The sequence below is a fragment of the Phodopus roborovskii genome, unplaced genomic scaffold (genome assembly GCF_943737965.1).
Source record: "Phodopus roborovskii unplaced genomic scaffold, PHOROB, whole genome shotgun sequence".
NCBI lineage: Eukaryota > Metazoa > Chordata > Mammalia > Rodentia > Cricetidae > Phodopus > Phodopus roborovskii.
The window spans coordinates 43,508,469-43,527,592 of record NW_026126517.1 but is presented as its reverse complement, the minus strand read 5'-3'; the positions used below and the strand labels follow the sequence as shown (position 1 = coordinate 43,527,592).

General features: G+C 46.4%; 1 protein-coding gene across 1 annotated transcript in view; it reads left to right on the top strand.

Annotated features, from left to right (window-relative positions):
- Tln2 (talin 2) overlaps nt 1-19,124 on the top strand; it is a 401,603-nt gene that overhangs the window by 360,396 nt on the left and 22,083 nt on the right. The window contains exons 47-52 of the mRNA XM_051197857.1: nt 2,782-2,948; nt 3,752-3,935; nt 6,082-6,207; nt 6,396-6,512; nt 9,048-9,233; nt 12,825-12,932. Coding sequence (XP_051053814.1) covers nt 2,782-2,948; nt 3,752-3,935; nt 6,082-6,207; nt 6,396-6,512; nt 9,048-9,233; nt 12,825-12,932 — 888 coding nt within the window. The remainder of the gene's footprint in view (nt 1-2,781; nt 2,949-3,751; nt 3,936-6,081; nt 6,208-6,395; nt 6,513-9,047; nt 9,234-12,824; nt 12,933-19,124) is intronic.

Genomic DNA, 19,124 nt, shown 5'->3' with positions numbered 1-19,124 from the left:
GCATAGAGCTCTATATTATTCAGAAACTTGGCGACATGGCTGGAGGGCCAGGCAGAGGAAGTGCTCAATGGGAAGCTGCTTACAGAGGCTGCTCTGTCACCCAGTCCTGGACCAGGCTGAACCTTCATCTGGCATCCTCCCCCCAGTCGGCAGGACTGGCCAGCCTCTGAGCTCCACAGTAAGAATTAAATCTCTGAGCTGGAGGAAGGCACCTCCCCTCCCTTCAAAGGTCTTGCCCAGTTCCCCAGGCACCCAAGCAGCATACAGAATCACCCTGAGCTGGCTTTGGTCTCTCTGCTTCTCAAAGCACAGTAGCCTAACTTGGGACATGTAGAGAGGGACAGAGGTGGGGAGGTGGCCAGTTCCTACCAACTAGCCTTTTGGCGAGTTCTTGCTGTAGGTCACTTTTCCTGTGTATCTTATTCCTGCATATCTTGGGGTATAAGTAGAGTGTCTCCCATCTGTGCGCCCATTGTCTACCTTTGTGTCAGACCCAGTGGCTAATAGATGCTCAGTAAATGCCTGTTGTTTGATTTGTACAGCTTCCACAGTGGATGGGACTGTTTCTGGGCTCTTCTTTCACCCTGTCTGAGAATATCTTACACACACACACACACACACACACACACACACACACACACACACTTACTTAAGACATTCCATAGCCTTTGTCACCCATCCTAAGAGTTCTTTCCAGAAACTGTTGACTTTGTTCCCAGACCAGCCCTATGCCAGTCTGACTCATCTTTTCCTGGTGAGACCTAGCGGTACTTAAGGAAGGGTCAGACAAATGAGTAGGTGTCCTAGCTTTTTTGTTGCTGTGACAAAAAGCAACTTAGGGGAGAAAAGGGTTTATTGTAGCTCATAGGTTACAACCCTTTTGTGGGGGAAATCACAACAACAGGAACTTAGGACAGTTAGTGACCTCACAGCCACAGTCAGGGGCAGAAGAAAGGAATGACTGTATGCTTCATGCTCAGCTAGCTAGCTTCCTCTGCTCTTACACAGTCCATGGCCCAATACCAGGGCCTGGTACCACCCACAGTGGGTTCACCTCAATTAACCCAGTTAAGGAAAAATCCACTACTGGAGAGTTGGCTCAGTGGTCAAAAACACCAGTTACTCTTCCAGAGGTCCTGGGTTTGATTCCCCACTCCCAAATGGGGGCTCACAACTATCTGTAACTCCAGTCCCAGGGTCACAACATCTTCTGGCCTCTCTGGGGACAACAAATAAATAAATAAATAAGTTGAAAAGGAAGAACTCAATAGTTCCACTAGCAAAACCTGATCTTAAAGACAGTTCCATTTTGAGATTCTCTTCCCAGGTGAGACTAGGTTGTGGCAAGTTGACAATTAAAGCCAACCATCCCAGAAGAGACAACTCTTTGTGGGCTTCTCTTGGAGAAAATGGTCCCTGTGTCCATCCTGCCAGACTACACCCACAAGTCTCCTGAAACCTGAGGGGGTACAAGAAAGAACACCCCAAACTCCATGCCTCTTATTCATGCCTTAACTCCCCTGCTTCATCATTCTTCAAGAAGTGTATTACCTTATAATCCCAGCCCAGATGAGCAGGGACAAGCAGAGCCCTGCAGCTTACTAGACAACTGCTCTAATAGAATCTGTCTGCTTTCAGTGAGAGAGGCTGTCCCACCCTATCCATCCCACCCTACTACCACCACCTGGGGGTAGAAGAAAAAGAGCAGTTTTCAGAACAACTGAAGACAACACCCCAAGTTTGACCTTGCCCCCACCCAGACCCCACCCCTTCACACACATGGTGTGTGTATTTACAAAGCATTTACATGGGTCAGCCTCAGCCAAGAATAGCGGGTATGCAGGCAGAGAGTAAACAGTCTTTGGCTGCCCTGTGACAAACTGTTTCTAATCTACAGGACAATGAGCTGTCCTAAGGACAGGGATAGTGTACTCGGAATCCTGGAGCAGAACTACCTCTCTGCAAAGAGAATAGAGAGACATCCTAGAGGGGACTTGGAGCTATAGCTCACTAGATGAGCACATCGGAGCTGGTGGAAGAGGGCAGGGCAAAGCACTTACCCTGAGCAGGAAGGGATATGTGGGGAACTCAGTAGCTGGCAGACTTGACAAATGGTGGACAGATGGACACATGGCTTGATTGTGAATGTGTTGGGCAATCCGGCTGTGGTTGTAGGAAATGTCTCTGGGAACAGGAAGGGATGAGGGTAGAAGCTGGCACCCTGGATTTCTGGAATGGAGTGTGCCAACTTGATGGAGCCTCAGGTCACCGTATCACTACTTAGCAGTGGATGGTGACAGCAGCAGGAGCCTGACTGGGACCCACTCTGGAAAGTGGCCTATCCTGCATGGCGAGGCAAATGATGAGTATTAACTGTGGTTGTTCCTTTTAGACCTAACTGAAGGGTGGAAAGTTGCACCCACATTAGGAGCCTAAACCTGATTGCTCAGTGTGGTGTCAGAAGCACCATAGTGACTTGGTGAGCACTGCCCACCCAGGAATAGTCGTGACCTACAAACACCTTTTTGGGCACATTGCACATACTATGTTTTAACTGTTTTGCATTCAAGGAAACTGAGGCTTGGTGCAATGAAGAAGGCTGCCTAAGGTCAGGTGACCTGTGAATAGTGAAGCTGGTATTCAGACCCAGGCCCTTGGCTCTAACCTTGTGCTGCATCAGCTCTAAGACAGAGAACTCAGTGTTTTCAATTGTGGCATGATGTTTCAGTCTCACTTTCTGCATTCCCGGGTTCTCCTTTACATCACCTTTCTACCTTACAGGTATCCTTGGTGCTGTCCGCTCTCCAGGCTGGGAACAAGGGGACCCAAGCATGCATCACTGCTGCTACTGCTGTTTCTGGGATCATTGCCGACCTGGATACCACCATCATGTTTGCAACAGCAGGGACACTGAATGCAGAGAATGGGGAGACCTTTGCAGATCACAGGTACTGGGGGAAACTCCAGCTGGCATGCCCAAGACTGGTGATCACATTTGGTCACCTCACCCTGCCCAGGACTCAGAAATGTGGGTATCCACTTTGATTTCAACAAGATTCAAAGTAGGGGATATGAACCACGGGGTCAGAATAAGCTCCTTTAACAAGTTAGAAACAGTCTTTCCCAACCGAGGCTAGCTTATTGATGTTTGTGTACCAGGGAGTTGCCCATCTGACTTCCCACAGACCCAGCAGGACCAGGAGAAGCAGAAGCAGGCATATTTAGCAGTCACTTCTCAAAGCCTCCCTGGAGCCTTCATTGAGCATACCTGTGTCAGTGACTCTGCGTGCTTACTGCTCATAACGCCTAAACTCTCATCACGTGTCCAGCCCCTTTCTTGTCCCTCCAGCCCAAAGGCTGTGATAGAGTGAAGACTCTGTGCTCTGCTGTCTGTCCTGGAGCCTGGCCCCTTGAGCTCTGATTCCCAGGCACCTTGTACAAGCTGTGCACCCTTGCAGTCTAGTGTGGCTGGGAAATAATCTGCAGAGATCATGGGGCCATAGGAAGAAATGATGCTTCCACCCCGCTACAGTGCTGAGCCCTTCTCTGGAGCTGTGCTCCCAATCCCACTCCATACCGGTCGAGACTCCAACCTCACATGTATGGAAGACTCCCCACCCCTCAAGAGGCGGGTGCATCACTGGGGCCTCTCTCCCCAAAGCCCCCGTGAGAGGATCTCCTTCCTTCCCAACTGCAAGTGAACAAGTTTTGTTCTGTTTCTCCCGGCTCTCTGGCCTCCCTGCCTTCTCAGGGAGAACATACTGAAGACAGCCAAGGCCTTGGTGGAAGATACGAAGCTGCTCGTGTCAGGGGCTGCGTCTACTCCAGACAAGCTGGCCCAGGCAGCTCAGTCCTCTGCAGCTACCATTACCCAGCTTGCCGAGGTGGTCAAGCTGGGGGCTGCCAGCCTGGGCTCCAGTGACCCCGAAACCCAGGTATGGATGGGGCTTGGGGACTGCCTTTCACTTTTTCCTGTGCAGCCTGCATGAGGCTTAGGCAAATGGCCTTTGATGTAAACAATATGTGGTTGGTTGGGAAAACTGATAGGAAGTAGGTGACAGAGACATGGACTGTGTTGATGGTTCAGGGGTCCAGACAAGCCTAAGGATTTGGGAGAAACCTAGAAGGGTAAGTCATCCAGGCCTGGTGAACAGTTGGTTGAAGACATTGTGAGGATAAAGGGAAGGGAACAGGGGCCAGGCTGGAGCAGTATGTGTGGTGCGTGTCAGCATGTAGGTATGTGAGCATGAGTACAGGTACCCAAGGAGGCCAGTGGAGCTGAAGTTAGAGATAGTTGTGAGCTACTTGATGTGGGTTCTGGGAACTGAACTTGGGCACTCCAAGAGAGGAGCAAGTGTTTTTAACTGCTGAACCATTTCTCCAGCCCCTCCAGAACTCACTTAAAACACACACACACACACACACACACACACACACACACACACATATAACCAGGGGCCAGTGAGATGGCTCAGCAGGTAAAACACCTCCTTCACAGGCTTGACAACCTAAATTTGGCCCCCAAAACCCACATAAAGGGATAGACGACTGCACACACACTAATAATAATAAATTACAATTTTAATAAATAAAATTATTTTTCAAATCTTCTCAGAAGAAAAAAAATTTTCCCTCTGCATGTCAGTCACCTGTCAAGTAACCAGGATGGGGCAGTACTTCCTGGGCGCCGCTGTTCGCTGCATCCCTGGGTTGCTGTACCCCTCTCTCTTGCTGCGCCTCAGGAGCTGCACTGGCTCAGGAGACAGTGTCACACCTTCACAAGCTCAGCTGGCCCCAGCCTGTGCATAAGGAGGTTGGCTGGGGTCCCTATGCCCTGTTGATGAAGTGACACAACAAAGTGTGTGAGGATGGCAAGAGGCTGCAAAGTCACAATTTTTCTGTGTCATGGCTGTCTGGAGTTCTTGATTTCTGAAAGGTGTTTATGTTTATTATCCCAGTTGATCCTCACAGCAACTGGACGAGGTGGGAAAGGCTAGCACTGCTAATTCCCCTTGTAGATGAGCCAGACCAAGACTGTGAAGGTTAAGACTGGGGTACTTAGCATCACATTGACCAGAGTCCAAATTCCAAACCCACCACTCTTGGCTCTAGTGCAGTGACCCAGTTCATGTCAGCTCTCCCTTTGGCTGCTGCTTCAGATTCCAACTCCAACATTTGAGATCACATCCTCTCTAGGATGAAGCAGGCCACCTTTGTCTTCATTTTTCCCTCAAGACTCATGGAGCCCCAACTATATGCCAGAACACGTTCTGAGGATGAAACCAAATAAGGCCTATTCTAACCTCATCAGGTCATGAGAGAAGATAAATCATGGATAAGTGAATGCATTAAATGGCACCATAGACTGATACTGCCATAGTATAAAACAGGGCAATCCAGAGCAGTTTGGTATTCAGGAGTTAGACCCATTGCTAGCTAGGGTGGTCAAGATAGGTCTCTTGGGACATACATTCAAGCTGAACCCAGAGGATGGAAAGAACCAGGTTCCAGGTAGAGGAGAGCAGGAGTAAAGCCCTTAACAGAGATGAGGTGAGACTTGGCAATAGGAAGAAAGACCCATGTGCCTAAACATGTGGTGTAGGGCAGAGAACTTCAGAAGCCAAAGCTAGAGAAGTAAGCAGAGTGTCACGGAGACCTTACTTCCCCAGCATGAAACTGACATTGTGTTATCAGTGCTTCTCGGTGAGTAATGGTACCTCACTGTGTCTGCTTTAGCAGCCTTCATCCAGACAGAAGCAGCTTGTTGGCAGAATTGGCAGCTAGGGAGCTGTGTGCTAAGATCCCAGCATCAGCATCAGCCTCCACTTCTGTGTTGGGCTGTACATTAGTTCTGAGCCTTAGCATGAGTTGCAGCAACAGCAGCAGGAGGAGCAGTTTCTCTGTTAGCCTTATCATCGTCGTTAGCAGCAGCATCAAGATTGGCCTCCCTGAGCTCCAAGGGTGGTTTCCTGGGTAGTAGTGTCAAGGTTCAGGACATAGGGCTTCTTATTAAGAGCCTCCTCCCCCAGCAGAAGTCGTTGAAGGTCATCCCCTCTACTCACCAGTCTCCTGCTCTTTCAGGTGGTTCTAATAAATGCCATCAAAGATGTGGCCAAGGCCCTCTCTGATCTCATCGGTGCTACCAAGGGAGCTGCCAGCAAGCCAGCTGATGACCCCTCCATGTACCAGCTCAAAGGAGCGGCCAAGGTAGAGTGGACTCCAGTTGGGGCTGAGCATGCAGAAATATGAGGATGATAATGCCAGGCTATCAGGAGGATGAACCCTTGGTTGTCTTCCTTCAACGAAGGAAGGAGATATCTTTTGTGTCATTTGCATAAAAGGGTCAGAATGTGCACCTCAGACATTGTACTCAGTGATTTTCTCCTCCCGTGCAGGTGATGGTGACCAATGTCACCTCTCTTCTTAAGACTGTGAAGGCAGTAGAAGATGAAGCCACCCGGGGCACAAGGGCGCTTGAGGCCACCATCGAGTACATAAAGCAAGAACTCACGGTGAGTACCCAACAGCTGTCATCCTCAGCTGTCACCGTCCAACATGTGACTGACACATGAGCTTCTCTGCAATTTTTAATGAAAGAGCTTTTACTTAGAACTCCTGGACTGTGGAGGCTTATTCATCTGCCTTCTGGTGGCATTTGTAGTTGCTTACCTGTATGTCAGTGAGCATGACTAGGATCTTTTGGGACTGTTTATGAGACAAGGTTTCATGTAGTCTAGGATGGCCTCAAACTTTTTTGTAGTCATGCATAACTTTAAACTTCTAATCCTCCTACCTTTACCTCCCAAATGTTGAGATTACAGGTGTACACCACCATGCCTAGTTTTATGAAGGTGCTGAGGACTGAATTCAGGGCTTAATACATGCTTGGCAAACACTCTACCAGGATGTAGCCCTACCTCCCTAGGACTGATATGTATCACTTAGGACATTCCAGACTTTATTCCATCAAAAAGACAGCTTGACACTACAGCATTTACAGAAGATTCTGGCCAAGAGAAAAGCCTCATGTTTAGATTATGGGGACCTGATGCATTCTTTCTTCTCATGCTGCTGTTGGCAAGAGCCCACGTATGGAATGGCAGTTTGAGGTTCACTGTTGGGGGAGAGGCCCATATGTCTTCTTCAGCATCTGGCTCCTTTCTGTTTGAGATGTCTCTCCTTAGAGACATTAGCTCTGTTCATTCTTCCCTCATTCTAGCCCCGGAGAGTCATGGGCACCAGGAATTGCTACTGTGGAGCTGTTTCCTCTGTGCTCGGCACAGTTGCGCATCCCTTCATCCTGATACCCAGACATAGAAATATGCAGGGCATGAGTGGTCTCCCCCCCCCATGTAGCTTTTTAGGGGCTATGCAAGCACAAGGGGAATCTGCCTCTGCTGCAGACTGCCCTGTACCTTTTCAGGATCACCTGTGAAGGCGACATGAGAAGCAGCGTGAGACATGAGTAACTCCACTGCTATTGGAATGAGTCTTAGCTTCTTTTGTCCCACTTTGAATGGAACCAGCTTAGGAGATACAGTTAGTTCATAGTTTTAATGGAGAAACTAAAGAATACATAAGTAACTCAAAAGTATGGGTGCCATGGGATGTCTGTGTTTCCACCTGAGATCTAGATACAGGTTCAGACAACTGCAGGTGACGAAGATATGGAATGTAGACTATCCTGGGAAATTACAGATACTTGGTCATTGTGAGTATATCAGAGTGGCTTAGAATGCATCCACATTTTTTCATTTGGAAGGATGGGGAGATGGCTCAGCATTTAAAACACTCACCTACAAGCATGAAGGCAGGAGTTCTGATTCATGCAAGTGCACATAAATACCAGCACCATGGCCCATCTGCAATTCCAGTCTTGAAAGGCAGATACAGGGCATTCCCAGAACAAGCAGACTAGCAAGACTAAACATATCAGTGAGCTCTGGGTTTGATTGAGAGACCCTGCCTCAATGAATAAGGTGGAAGAGTAGATGATGATGATTCCTGACATAAACCTCAGGCCTACACATACACATGCACATATGCACCCTCTCACAGGCAAAAACATTCATACACACAAATGTGAAAAAAAATGGAAAATTAATTAAGAAGGTAGATAAGTAGGTAGATAGACAAATAAGTGAATATGAATTTACTCACAGTGTTTTTCACAGACCCTTTGCCATGGAGACCAAAGTAGTTTGGAGTACTCTATGTGTAGCCGTCATCCCAAGTAGTTCTCAAATCCAAACAAGGGGCTTACAGTCCTGAGTCACTTAATTGTCACTGTCGTTTTTTAAGAAGCAATGATGTTTGACTGGTTGTCACATGGCAAGAATGCTGGATGGGTACCCTATCTTACTCAAGGGAGTAGCCCATGCCATTAAGTGGTTTTTCAGGTCTGAAAACAGGCCAGCCCCTCTTCTGCAGGGACAGATACATATGCAGCATATAGGCACAGAACTAGTCCTTCATATTAAAGAGAACGGACCAGGTGTGTGTAAAGCAAAAGCAGCTTATGTTGACTAACATGAAGTCTTTGCAGCTTCTGTAAATGAGAGGGGGGGCATTTAAATCAGAGTCACTGACTTGAATGCCTCTGCATAACCCTGCAGCTCTATTTGTAAAACAGAATTATAGGAACAATGGTTCACTTTCCCCAAACTCTATGCCAAGTGGGCAGGACGTCATCCAAAGTGATGTCTTAAAGTTAGTCCTGCCCTAGAGCCCACATCAAGACTGAAGAAGACACTTCATAAATATTGGGTGGTGCTGTTTGCAAATGGATGAGTTAGCACTTTAGAAACCTCTTACCATATTGTTTCCATGAATGCCAAATGTCAGTGTAAGAGGCTTGTCCATGCTAGGATCTTGAAAGCAAAACCCACTCTACTGCCTCCAAATTAGGTTTCTAATTTCTTGTCATGTGACAGTCTCTTCCAATTGCTAGCTTGGCTCCCAAGAAAAGTTATTTTTGTCCTTTTCTTTTGTTTTCTTTCTTTTTATTTATTTATTTATTTATTTCCCCTTCTGTTTCTGACTTCAAGGTGTTCCAGTCAAAAGACATACCTGAGAAGACATCATCACCAGAAGAATCAATAAGAATGACCAAAGGCATCACCATGGCAACAGCCAAAGCCGTGGCAGCTGGGAATTCATGTAGACAGGAGGACGTGATCGCAACCGCCAATCTGAGCAGGAAGGCTGTCTCAGATATGCTGACAGCTTGCAAGGTAAAGACGTGGGCATTGCCGTGAATGGATGGATAGATAGTTTTCTATAGAAAATGACTCATTCAGTGTCCTAGAGAAGGAGGCAAGCTGGAGTATGAGCATGGAACAGCTTCACACCTTATACTTTATGACAGACAAACATGCAGAGAATGCAGTTTACAGCTGGCTCACACCCCACTTATAATCCTAGTGCGTGGAGGAGGAGACAGGAGGATTGTTGTGAGTTAGAAGCCAGCCGAGGCTACCTAGCAAGCCTCAAAAGAGGAAAAAATAATAATAATAATAGCTGAAGAGGATGATGGCTCAGAGCACTTGGTGCTCTCCCAGAGGACTCACTTATTCTTTCTTTTTATTTATTCTTTGTGTCTTTCACATCATGCATCTCAATCCCTCCCATTCATTCCCTGTCATTTCATATCTGCCCTCTGCCCTTTACCCCCCGCCAAAATAAAATAAAATTTAAGAGAAAATTTTTAAAAAGGAAAGAGAAATCTCATCATGGAAGCTGTAGCATGACATAATGAGTCCTTTTGCTCGTACGTCTTTACTTGCAAGTGTTCATTGCAAAGAGTCATTGGCTTGGTTCAAGGCCTCTGGTTCCTGCTACACCATCGACACTGGGCCCTCCATGGGGCTCTTCTTGGATATCCTGTTGTTGCCCTGTGAACTGACATGATTTATAAATCTAATCACATAGATTAATGATTATTTGTTAAATAGAAACCCCTCACACTTGATTCCTGTGGCAATTGTAAAGTCCATTTTGCCAAGGACTTGTAAGTGCTTCGGTGTGGAGTGGAGTGGAGTGGATGCTGGTATAGGTGCCAGCCAGTGGCATGCTGCCTTAGCCCCTCAGGATGTCACCCACATGCGCATGCACAGACTGTCAGAGAGCACAGGAAACGGGCTGGGAATCACAGAACCAACCAATGACAGTGCAGCTGCAAGATTTCTTCAACAGTTGAGGTGGTTTCCGTGGACATCCAATCCCATCGTGGGCAGCTGGAGAAGGGGCTCCATCAACAAAGTCAAGGTTCCAAAGGGGCTGGCTTGTATGTAGCATGATGCAGTGATGTTTATGTCTCTGCCTCTGCACACAGAATCTTGCCTCTAGGAGGAAATAATATCAGAGATAAGGTGATTTTATGGATGTTTAAAATGCCTAGAGCATTAAAGTCATGATGTTTTTTTAAGCCAAGTGACTACTTGTAATCCCAGCACCGAGGAGACAGAAGTGGGCCTAGGCATGGTGACACACACCTTTAATCCAAGCACTGGGGCTGAGGCAGGCAGATGGAAGATAGCATCTGAAGAATGATGCCCAAGGTTGTCCTTGGACCTCCACACACACAGTATTTTCTTATTAATTATTTTTCTATGTGTGGATGTGTTCCTTGAATGTATGTTGTGTACTGAGTGCCCACTGAGGTCAGGAGAGGGTGTTGGATCCCCTGGGAATTAGACAGTTGTGAGCTGCCCTGTGGGTGCTGAGAATTGAACCCCTGCCCTCTGGAGAAGCAGTCAGTGCTCTTAACTGTTGAGCCATCTCTCCAGCTCCAACACACAGATTGTGTGTGTGTGTGTGTGTGTGTGTGTGTAGAGGTGAGGTGTGTCCCACACTGTCTAGTCTTAACAGAATAGCAAGACTGACCAGTCCCCAGGTGACTTTACCTGTGTGTGTTTCTGTGTGGTCTGTTTTCGTGTGCCTATATTTTTGTTAGATTTAATTCTGCATTGTTATAGATGACATGGTTGCTATTCCTGGTTGCTCTAGTCATTCTGACTAATTTGCTCATGACTATACATGTTCTGTTAGCCATTACTACCTTCCCCTGTTGTCAGATAGGTAGATTGCCTACAGTGTTTATCGCCTTTACTGTTTTGTTGTGTTGTGTTTTTGAGATAGGGTCCCTGCCTCTATGCCCTGGGCTTTAGGCTTCCAGGCATATCCCACCACAGCTGGTTTATGGGGTGTTTCCTCTTGCATGTTAGGGCAGGCGCACTGCCAACTCACCTACAACTTCACTATAAGAAACATCTTTGTGCTTATTTGATTTATCTGCACCTTGGATTATTTGCTTAGGAAGACTCCCAGAAGTGGAATTAGGGGATCAAATTGTATAACCTTTTCATTATTGCCAGATTGTTCTCCCGAAGGTCCTGCCAAGTTACAGAGCCACCACAGTTAGCAAGAATGTCCTTCCCCCAACTCTTTTGGTGAGGCCACGGGACAGCAGCACCATGGTCTGTGACACCCGCAGTAGTGCACAAACTCTCTGACCCACATTGGAGGCTCAGAGAGACGTGGACATATGGGAGCTTTGAGAGCATGGCTGTGGACCACCCTCCTCACCCATATCCCCACCCCACCCCCAACCCTGGTTTCTGCCTCTGAGGTTTGTTAGTCCTCACATTAGTCTGACTTAGCTCCTCAGTGACAGCTGCTCGCCATGTTCCCCAAGAGAGGGTACACAGGTGCTGCCACCCACACTGCTCATCCCTGAGAGAGGGATGGATTGTAAAACCAGGTTTTTCCGGTTGTATGGCTTGGGGTTCTGTGTTCCTGTAGATTTAACCTGAGGCCTCATGTGTGGCACACAAGCATTCTCTGACACCAAGTTGTAGCCTCAGCCCTCCTTTTACTTTTTATTTTGAATCAGAAACTCACTCAGTTGCCCAGGCTGTGGCCTTGAACTCACTCTGTAGCCCAGGCAGGCCTCAAGCTTGGTTTGTAGGGAGTGTTGTTTTTATGCATTTCTATACGCCTCCCAAGTTCTTTGCAGAGTGAAAACTGTGGAAGAATAATTAAGGGATATGGTTTCCTTCTGTAGCAAATAAAACTGGTATCCCACACTTGCACTCTGTCTTGCTTATCAATTCCGGGTGCATTTTATCTGGCAGCCCTGCAAGTCAGAATGCCATCTGAAATGATTTGTCATGGATGACTGGAGGTGGCAGGTCATGGTATGAGGAAAAGCCTGAGACACTCTTATCCAGAGCTCTGGATTGTTTATCTCTACATTTGTATAATGGAAGATGAGTTATTTACAGTGCCTGAGGGTACCAGGGAGCTGCTAGCTGAAGGAACCTAAGGGCTCTGGTCACAGAGCCTGCCCTGTGACTATAACTTGGGAGGCTGAGTGGGAACATGGGCTTCATTAGTCTGGGGACACAGAGATGCCATAACAGTGCCCCTGCCACTGCTGACAGGAAGCCAGGCAGAGCTGGTCTGTACTGTCCTGCTGGAAGCCTTAACTGTGAATCTTCCTGGATGTGTTAGCGCATGGAGGGGTGGGGGATTGAGAAAGGGCAGAATGTCCCCAACTCCAGTGTTTCTGACATGTGTCCCCAGGGAGCCAGCCTATACACTGTCGAAGGACCTTCTGCAGAGGCATGGAAATGGGAGGCAGGAATTCCTATCCTACCTAGGGTGGGTGAAGGTCTTCCCAGAGCTCACTGGGCAATGTTTTCTGACTCAGACACCAGGGTGCCCAGCTCTGCTGCTCTGGGAACTCACCCAAAGATCTTCTTAGTTTAAGACGTCAACATTCTCTTCTCTCCTTCCCGCTCCCTCTCTCTCTCTGTCTCCAGCAAGCATCCTTCTACCCTGATGTCAGTGAAGAGGTACGAACCAGAGCCTTGCGGTATGGCACGGAATGCACCCTGGGCTACCTAGACCTTCTGGAACATGTCTTGGTGGTAAGGAGGGGTGTGGGCAGGGTGGGGAAGAGCTGTGTATCCTTATGCCTCCCTGGCTGACATAGGGCATACCCACCCACCCTCTTCCAGCATCCTCCAGCATCTCTCATTAGGTTAGGACTGTGCTGAGCAGACAGATCTGATCCAACACACTGGACAGAAAGTGCAGCCTTCATGAAGCCTCGGTGGGAGTCCAACAGATCTGATTTCACTCTGGTACCAAGGAAGCAGCAGAACAGGAATGCCTGGGGGGGGGGGGGGGGGCAGCGGCAGAGGAGTGGTGATAAGTTGAAGGTCAGAGCCAATCTCGAAAAGTGTTGAGGCTGGGGATATAGCTCAGTTGAGGTGTTTACCATGCAAACATGAGGCGCCTGAATTTGATCCTCAGCACCCATGAATAAAAGAAAAAAAAATGAGTGAGGCAGCCCACACCTATAATCCCAGTACTGGAAGAGAGAAGGGTACCAGAGTCTAGCCAAATCAGCAAGCTCCATGATGAGTCAGAGACCCCGTCTCTATGAACAAGGGGGAAAGCAGTTGAAAGAGATGTCTGATGTTGACCTCTAGCCTTTTGCACACATGTACATGTACCTGCATACACACACACACACACACACACACACACACACACACACACACACATATTGGGCGGTCTTATTGCAGAGATCCAAGTGCATTCTAAAAAATATAGAGAACACCAGCCCCCATGACCAGCTAAAGAGAACCATTGCTAGTGGCCTGCTAACCTCTGGTGGCTTCTTGCCATCCTTTTGTGAATGGCCTGGGTCACATTAAGAGTTTCTGGCCTGCTGTACCCACTGTGTAGATGAGATTAGAAGACAAAGACAGAAGATTCTGGGCAGCATATGTCATGATTATGGTTGGCACATAGGTTTGTATAGACTGTTTTCTAGCCATGTTTAGAACCTTGTGTGGGCTGGAGCATCGCCCAGGAGAATTTGTTCAAGAACCATGGAAAACACAAGGAAATAGATGACATGTCTGCTCCCATCTCTGCACCACTCTCCCCAAACCTAAAAATAAAAACAAGTTCCAGGCTACCTCAAGTATGCACTTCTTGTCTCTAGAAGTCAACTGTCAAGCATTGGGTTTCCTTGTTTTTCTTTGTAAAACCACATTAACTGGCTGATCAAATGAATGACCAGAAACCCACAAAAGTCTTTTTTTCCCTTGGTTAAGGTCACCCCACAGTTCAGGAACAGACTGAGAACAAGTCCCCAGCTTTGTTCTGGTTCCAGTGGTCACTGTCCTCATTTTAAATCATTTTCTGGCGTTAACTATTTCAGGTCTTCAGAGGAGTCATTATGTCATCCAGAGAACTACAATCATTGCTAAAGTAGTGTTTGTTGTTACTGGTTTTGTTTGGAAAAAATTGTCTGGGCAGTGGTAGCTCCTGCCTTTAATCTCAGCTCTCAGGAAGTAGAAGCAGGCAGATCTCTGAGTTGAGGCCAGCCTGGTCTACAGAGTGAGTTCCAGGAAAACCAGGGCTACACAAAGAAACTATATCTTGGAGGGGGTAGGAGAGGAGTCTGTGGTTTTGAACCTTGGACTTTCAAAATCTGAGCTTCAGTGAGTGGAAGCTACTGTGAACTACATGAGCCAAAGAAAGAACAACTTAAGCAAAGATAGGATCCTGTATAGCCAAACTAAATGTGCCAGAGAATACATCGAGAGGACTTGGTCCTTGAGTATGCCTCTGGGACACTCACAGTCAAAGGGATAAAGCCAGAAAGCTTCTGGGGCATCTTTGTCTTTATGGGAAATCCTCCATCCTCCATTATCCTTGGGGTATACGTTCTGTACCCCACCTATCATTGTTCCAAACTCTATGTTATATGCTTTTGCCTATGCATATTAGATATGATAGGAACAGTAGGAAATTACTAGCAATCACTAGTAGAAAAATGAACAATTTTAGCAGCATACTATAATAAAAGATACATGAAGGACCAACAAGATGGCTCAGTGGAAAAGGCGCTTGCCACACACTCCTGGAGGCATGGAGTTCAATGTAAAACATGTAAAAGTGGAGGGTGAGAACTGATTCCCCAAAGTTCCCTCTAATGGCCACAGGCATACACGCTGCCACATACACTCTGCAGGCATGCACGCACGCCTCTGTCTGATGGGAGGTAAGAGGTAAGAGATCCAGAGTCCCTGAAAACATTAGAGAAGGTCCAGAAAGCTCCATAGGCTATATATCCTGGCACCCTCTTAAGGGCTGTCTAGATGCTTTGTCCAGTTCCAGCCATAGGATGATCAGAGGAGGGAGGTTCACATGGTCAGTGTTTCAGTCAGGAGTACGAGTTAAGGTATCTTAGCTCTAGACAGCCAGGAGGAGAGCTGCTCTATTTTTCATTCTGTGACTGAGTCAACACAATTTCTGATATCAGGACATAGAGAGACCTAGTGTTTCACAGATTCTTCTTTCCTGTGGAGCTGAGGCCCAGTCTTCTGTGTTGCAGACTAGAGAGTTGGTCTATCTGTGGACAATGTGCCGTGGTTCTTTTCATTACTCTATACAGCTGTGGTCCTTGTCATCTGTAATTACTGTGGACATAGGAATGTGTTGTTCCGCCAAGGCTCTTAAGGGAACTGACTGGGGCCAGAGTGAGACCATTAACAGAAGAACCAGCTCAGTGGCATAAAGCTAATATAAAACGAGAAGAACTCAGCCCATTTTTGTGTGGGGAGCTGGAGAGATGGCTCAGTGATTAAGAGTGCTTGCTGTTCTTACAGAGGACAGGAGTTTGATTCCTTGGCTGGGCCCACAACTGCCTGTTCTCCAGCCTCAGGGCATCTGATGGCCTCTTCTTCTCTGGCAGGGACCACTTTGCACATCACACATATTAACACAGAGACCCAAACACACATGTAAATAAATACAAATTTTGTGTACCTTTTAAGGGTATATGTGCATGCACACACACACAGTCAAGGAAATACAAGCACATGGAATGTCTCTCAAACTGTTTAAGAAGAGATACCAAATCACAGGGTGGTGATGCATGCCTTTACTGGGAGGCAGAGGCAGGCAGATCACTGTGATTCGAGGCCAGCCTGGTCTATAGAGCAAGTTCCAGGACAGACTCCAAAGCTACACAGAGAAACCCTGTCTGGGGGGAAAAGAGGAGGAGGAAATACCAAATTGAGAATCTCTGCCTAGGGAAACCCACTTCTGCATTTTTCTAAGAATCTATTCAACTCTCAACCTGCACAGTTCTGGTTTAGGCAGAGCCACCATGGCTGCTCTGGGAAGTTCCCCAGTGCTGGTGGGAGTGCATTAGCTGCCTGCCTTTGCTGTGTACTGCTTCATCCTGGAGGATTTGCTCTACAGAGCAAGATGTAGGCACCAGCTTCCCAGTGCCATGATGTTGTAGCCCAAGATCTTAGACACGGTTAACTTTCACTTCCCTGGCAGAACTTTAATCTAGGTCTCTCTATGTCCTGATATCAGAAATTGTGTTGACTCAGTCACAGAATGAAAAATAGAGCAGCTCTCCTCCTGGCTGTCTAGAGCTAAGATACCTTAACTCGTACTCCTGACTGCCTTAAAGGGCCAGCTGTTCCCGGAAGTGGCACTTTCTATCTATCTTGAGGGCTCTTCTCTCAGCCTTAGACATCTTTAGTCATTGCAGTTTTATGATTCAAGTGCCTCAAGCTCCCACACCTGTAACTCCCTCAGCTTTAATGAGGCACAAGTAATACAGAAAAAAAAAAAAAAAAAAAAAACAGCATGCATTTCTGCATCTACGAAAGCACTGCCATGATTGAAATAATGAATGTATGTCTCCTTCAGTTTTTCCAGACAGCCAATGACCCGCTTTTCATCATTACAGACTTGTTTGCATTTTCTACACTTTGGCCAAAACTCACAAATTTCTTAAAGAGCTAATAAAAAATTTTTTTTATTAAAAAGATGCTTAAGCATGACAGGGCAGTTGACTCACATTTTCTAAATAGAATTGCAGTGTGTTCAATTTTACCTATATTGGCATATAGATATATGTCATGAGAATCTTATTATATAGTCCAGGCTGGTCTGGCATTCGCTGACCTCCTACACCAGCCTCCCAAGTGCTCTGGTTACAGGCATGTGCCACCATGGCTTCTCTGTGTGATTTAATTTACATCAACTATCTTTTTTCTCTTGAGAATTTTATAGATGGATGTAATGTGTTTGGGTCAAGTCCACCCCAGCTCCTCCTCTCCAGTTCCTTCTTACTTACCCTACTGGCATTTGCTCCCAATTTTATGTGCTTTTTTTTTTTTCTTTAATGGAAAAAACAAACAAAACCATCAGTATGGGGCCATCTACTGGAACATGGGTGTCATCCCTGAAAACTGACCCCTTATAGCAGTCATCAGTTGCTATAGCTCCTCAGTTAAGTTGGGATTTTATAAACCCCACCATAATTGGCTGGCTTGGTCTTTCATGGGTCTTGTTCATGCCATCGCAGCCACTGTGAGTCTACTGCCCCGTCACGTTTAAAGATCTTGAGAATTCTATGCAGGGAGTCCTGTCCATATTCAATCCCTTGTTGAGTTTTTCCCCAATCCACCATCTTCCCTACCCACCCAAATTTGTGCCCTCCTTTTTTTCCTCCCCGAGTCAGTCCAAATTTAAGTATCTTTTTTTTCTGTCTTCCATACATCTACTTTGCTGAAATGTGGGTTGAGATCTTCTCCCTTTTGGTGGATTTTCTTACTCAGATTTTAGAGTTCTCCATGTATCCTTGAAGCATGGTGTTGTCAGGTACATGCCCATAGAAGTGGCTTGTCTTTTCATTCTCATAGCATATAGAAGGAGCAAGGGAGATAAGTGTGTATTAGATGAAAGAAGACACCAGCATGATGAAGTTCAGGGGAAACTGACAATGAGAATTGGATAAATATGAAAACAAAAGCACATCCTTCACATCTCAGATAGTGAGCCTTGAGGATAAGGGGACAGTAAACAGTAAAGATGACCAGATACATCTCTTTGGGGATTGTATTTCACTTCCTATTACCCTCTCACTTTGAAAACCATGTTCACTCTCTGTCTTACACAGTCCCAATGCACATGGTTCCATCCCTAGTACCATCACACATACACACACACACACACACACACACACACACATACACAATTTTTTTAATTAATTACCAGAGGAAGGAAGATGGGGAGAGATATATATATAAAATAATACTTAAAATGATTGACTCATCAGTTTGAGAATATAATGTGATGTCATTTGTACACTGACATGTTTGGGGCTAGTCACAATATAACCTATAAACTCCTCCAACCCTGTTTGTTTGCTTTGTTTTGTTTGTTTTTTGTTTTTTTACTACATTTCTTTTAGGAACATAGTCAGAGGAGTTAGACCTAACAACTGAGAACTGTCTCTCCCATACTTCTAAGAAATAATGAGTTATCTGACCAGACTAAATTGTAGGATACCCAGAGCCGAATTGACATTAAATGAATGTCTACTGCATTCTGAGCCTTGGGTGAGATGTGTGTCAGTCCTCAGAGACAGGCATTTCCCAGCTTTACAGAGCAGAGACAAGGTTCTGATGGTTTCTGTAGTCACACCAGTAACCAGGGATGCCTGTCCAACTCCAAAGCCCACACTTGCTCCTCAGCTCCAAGGTACCACGATTGTCCACAGAAGGCTGTAGGTGTCTTCTTGTAACCATCTTATAGTGTCTAAAGGTTTTCCACTGTGGAGCATAGTGGGGCTGACAATAAGGCAACATCTGTTAAAGTGCTTGCCACCAAGTCTGGCAACCTGAGTTCAATCCCTGCAACCTACATAGTGGAACAAGAGAATCAACTCCTGCAAGTTGGTTTTTTTTTTTTTTTTCACTTCCACGTGAGCATGTATGTGCACTCTAGAGCATGTATACAATCAGTCAGTCAGTAAGGCCAGGTGTGCTGGTGCAGGCCCTTAATCCCAGCACTTGGGAGACAGAGGGTGATGGCTCTCCATGAGTTCAAAGCCACCCATATCTACATAGGCTATCAGGGCTACATAGAGATAGCCTGTCTCAAAAAAAAAATTAATAAAATGTGTTTGTTTGTTTGTTTGTTTGTTTTAGAACTTTGAAATAGTCCAAAGAAAGCGCATCTATATCAAGCCAGGCAGTGGTGGGGCACGCCTTTAATCCTAAGGAAGGGAAGAA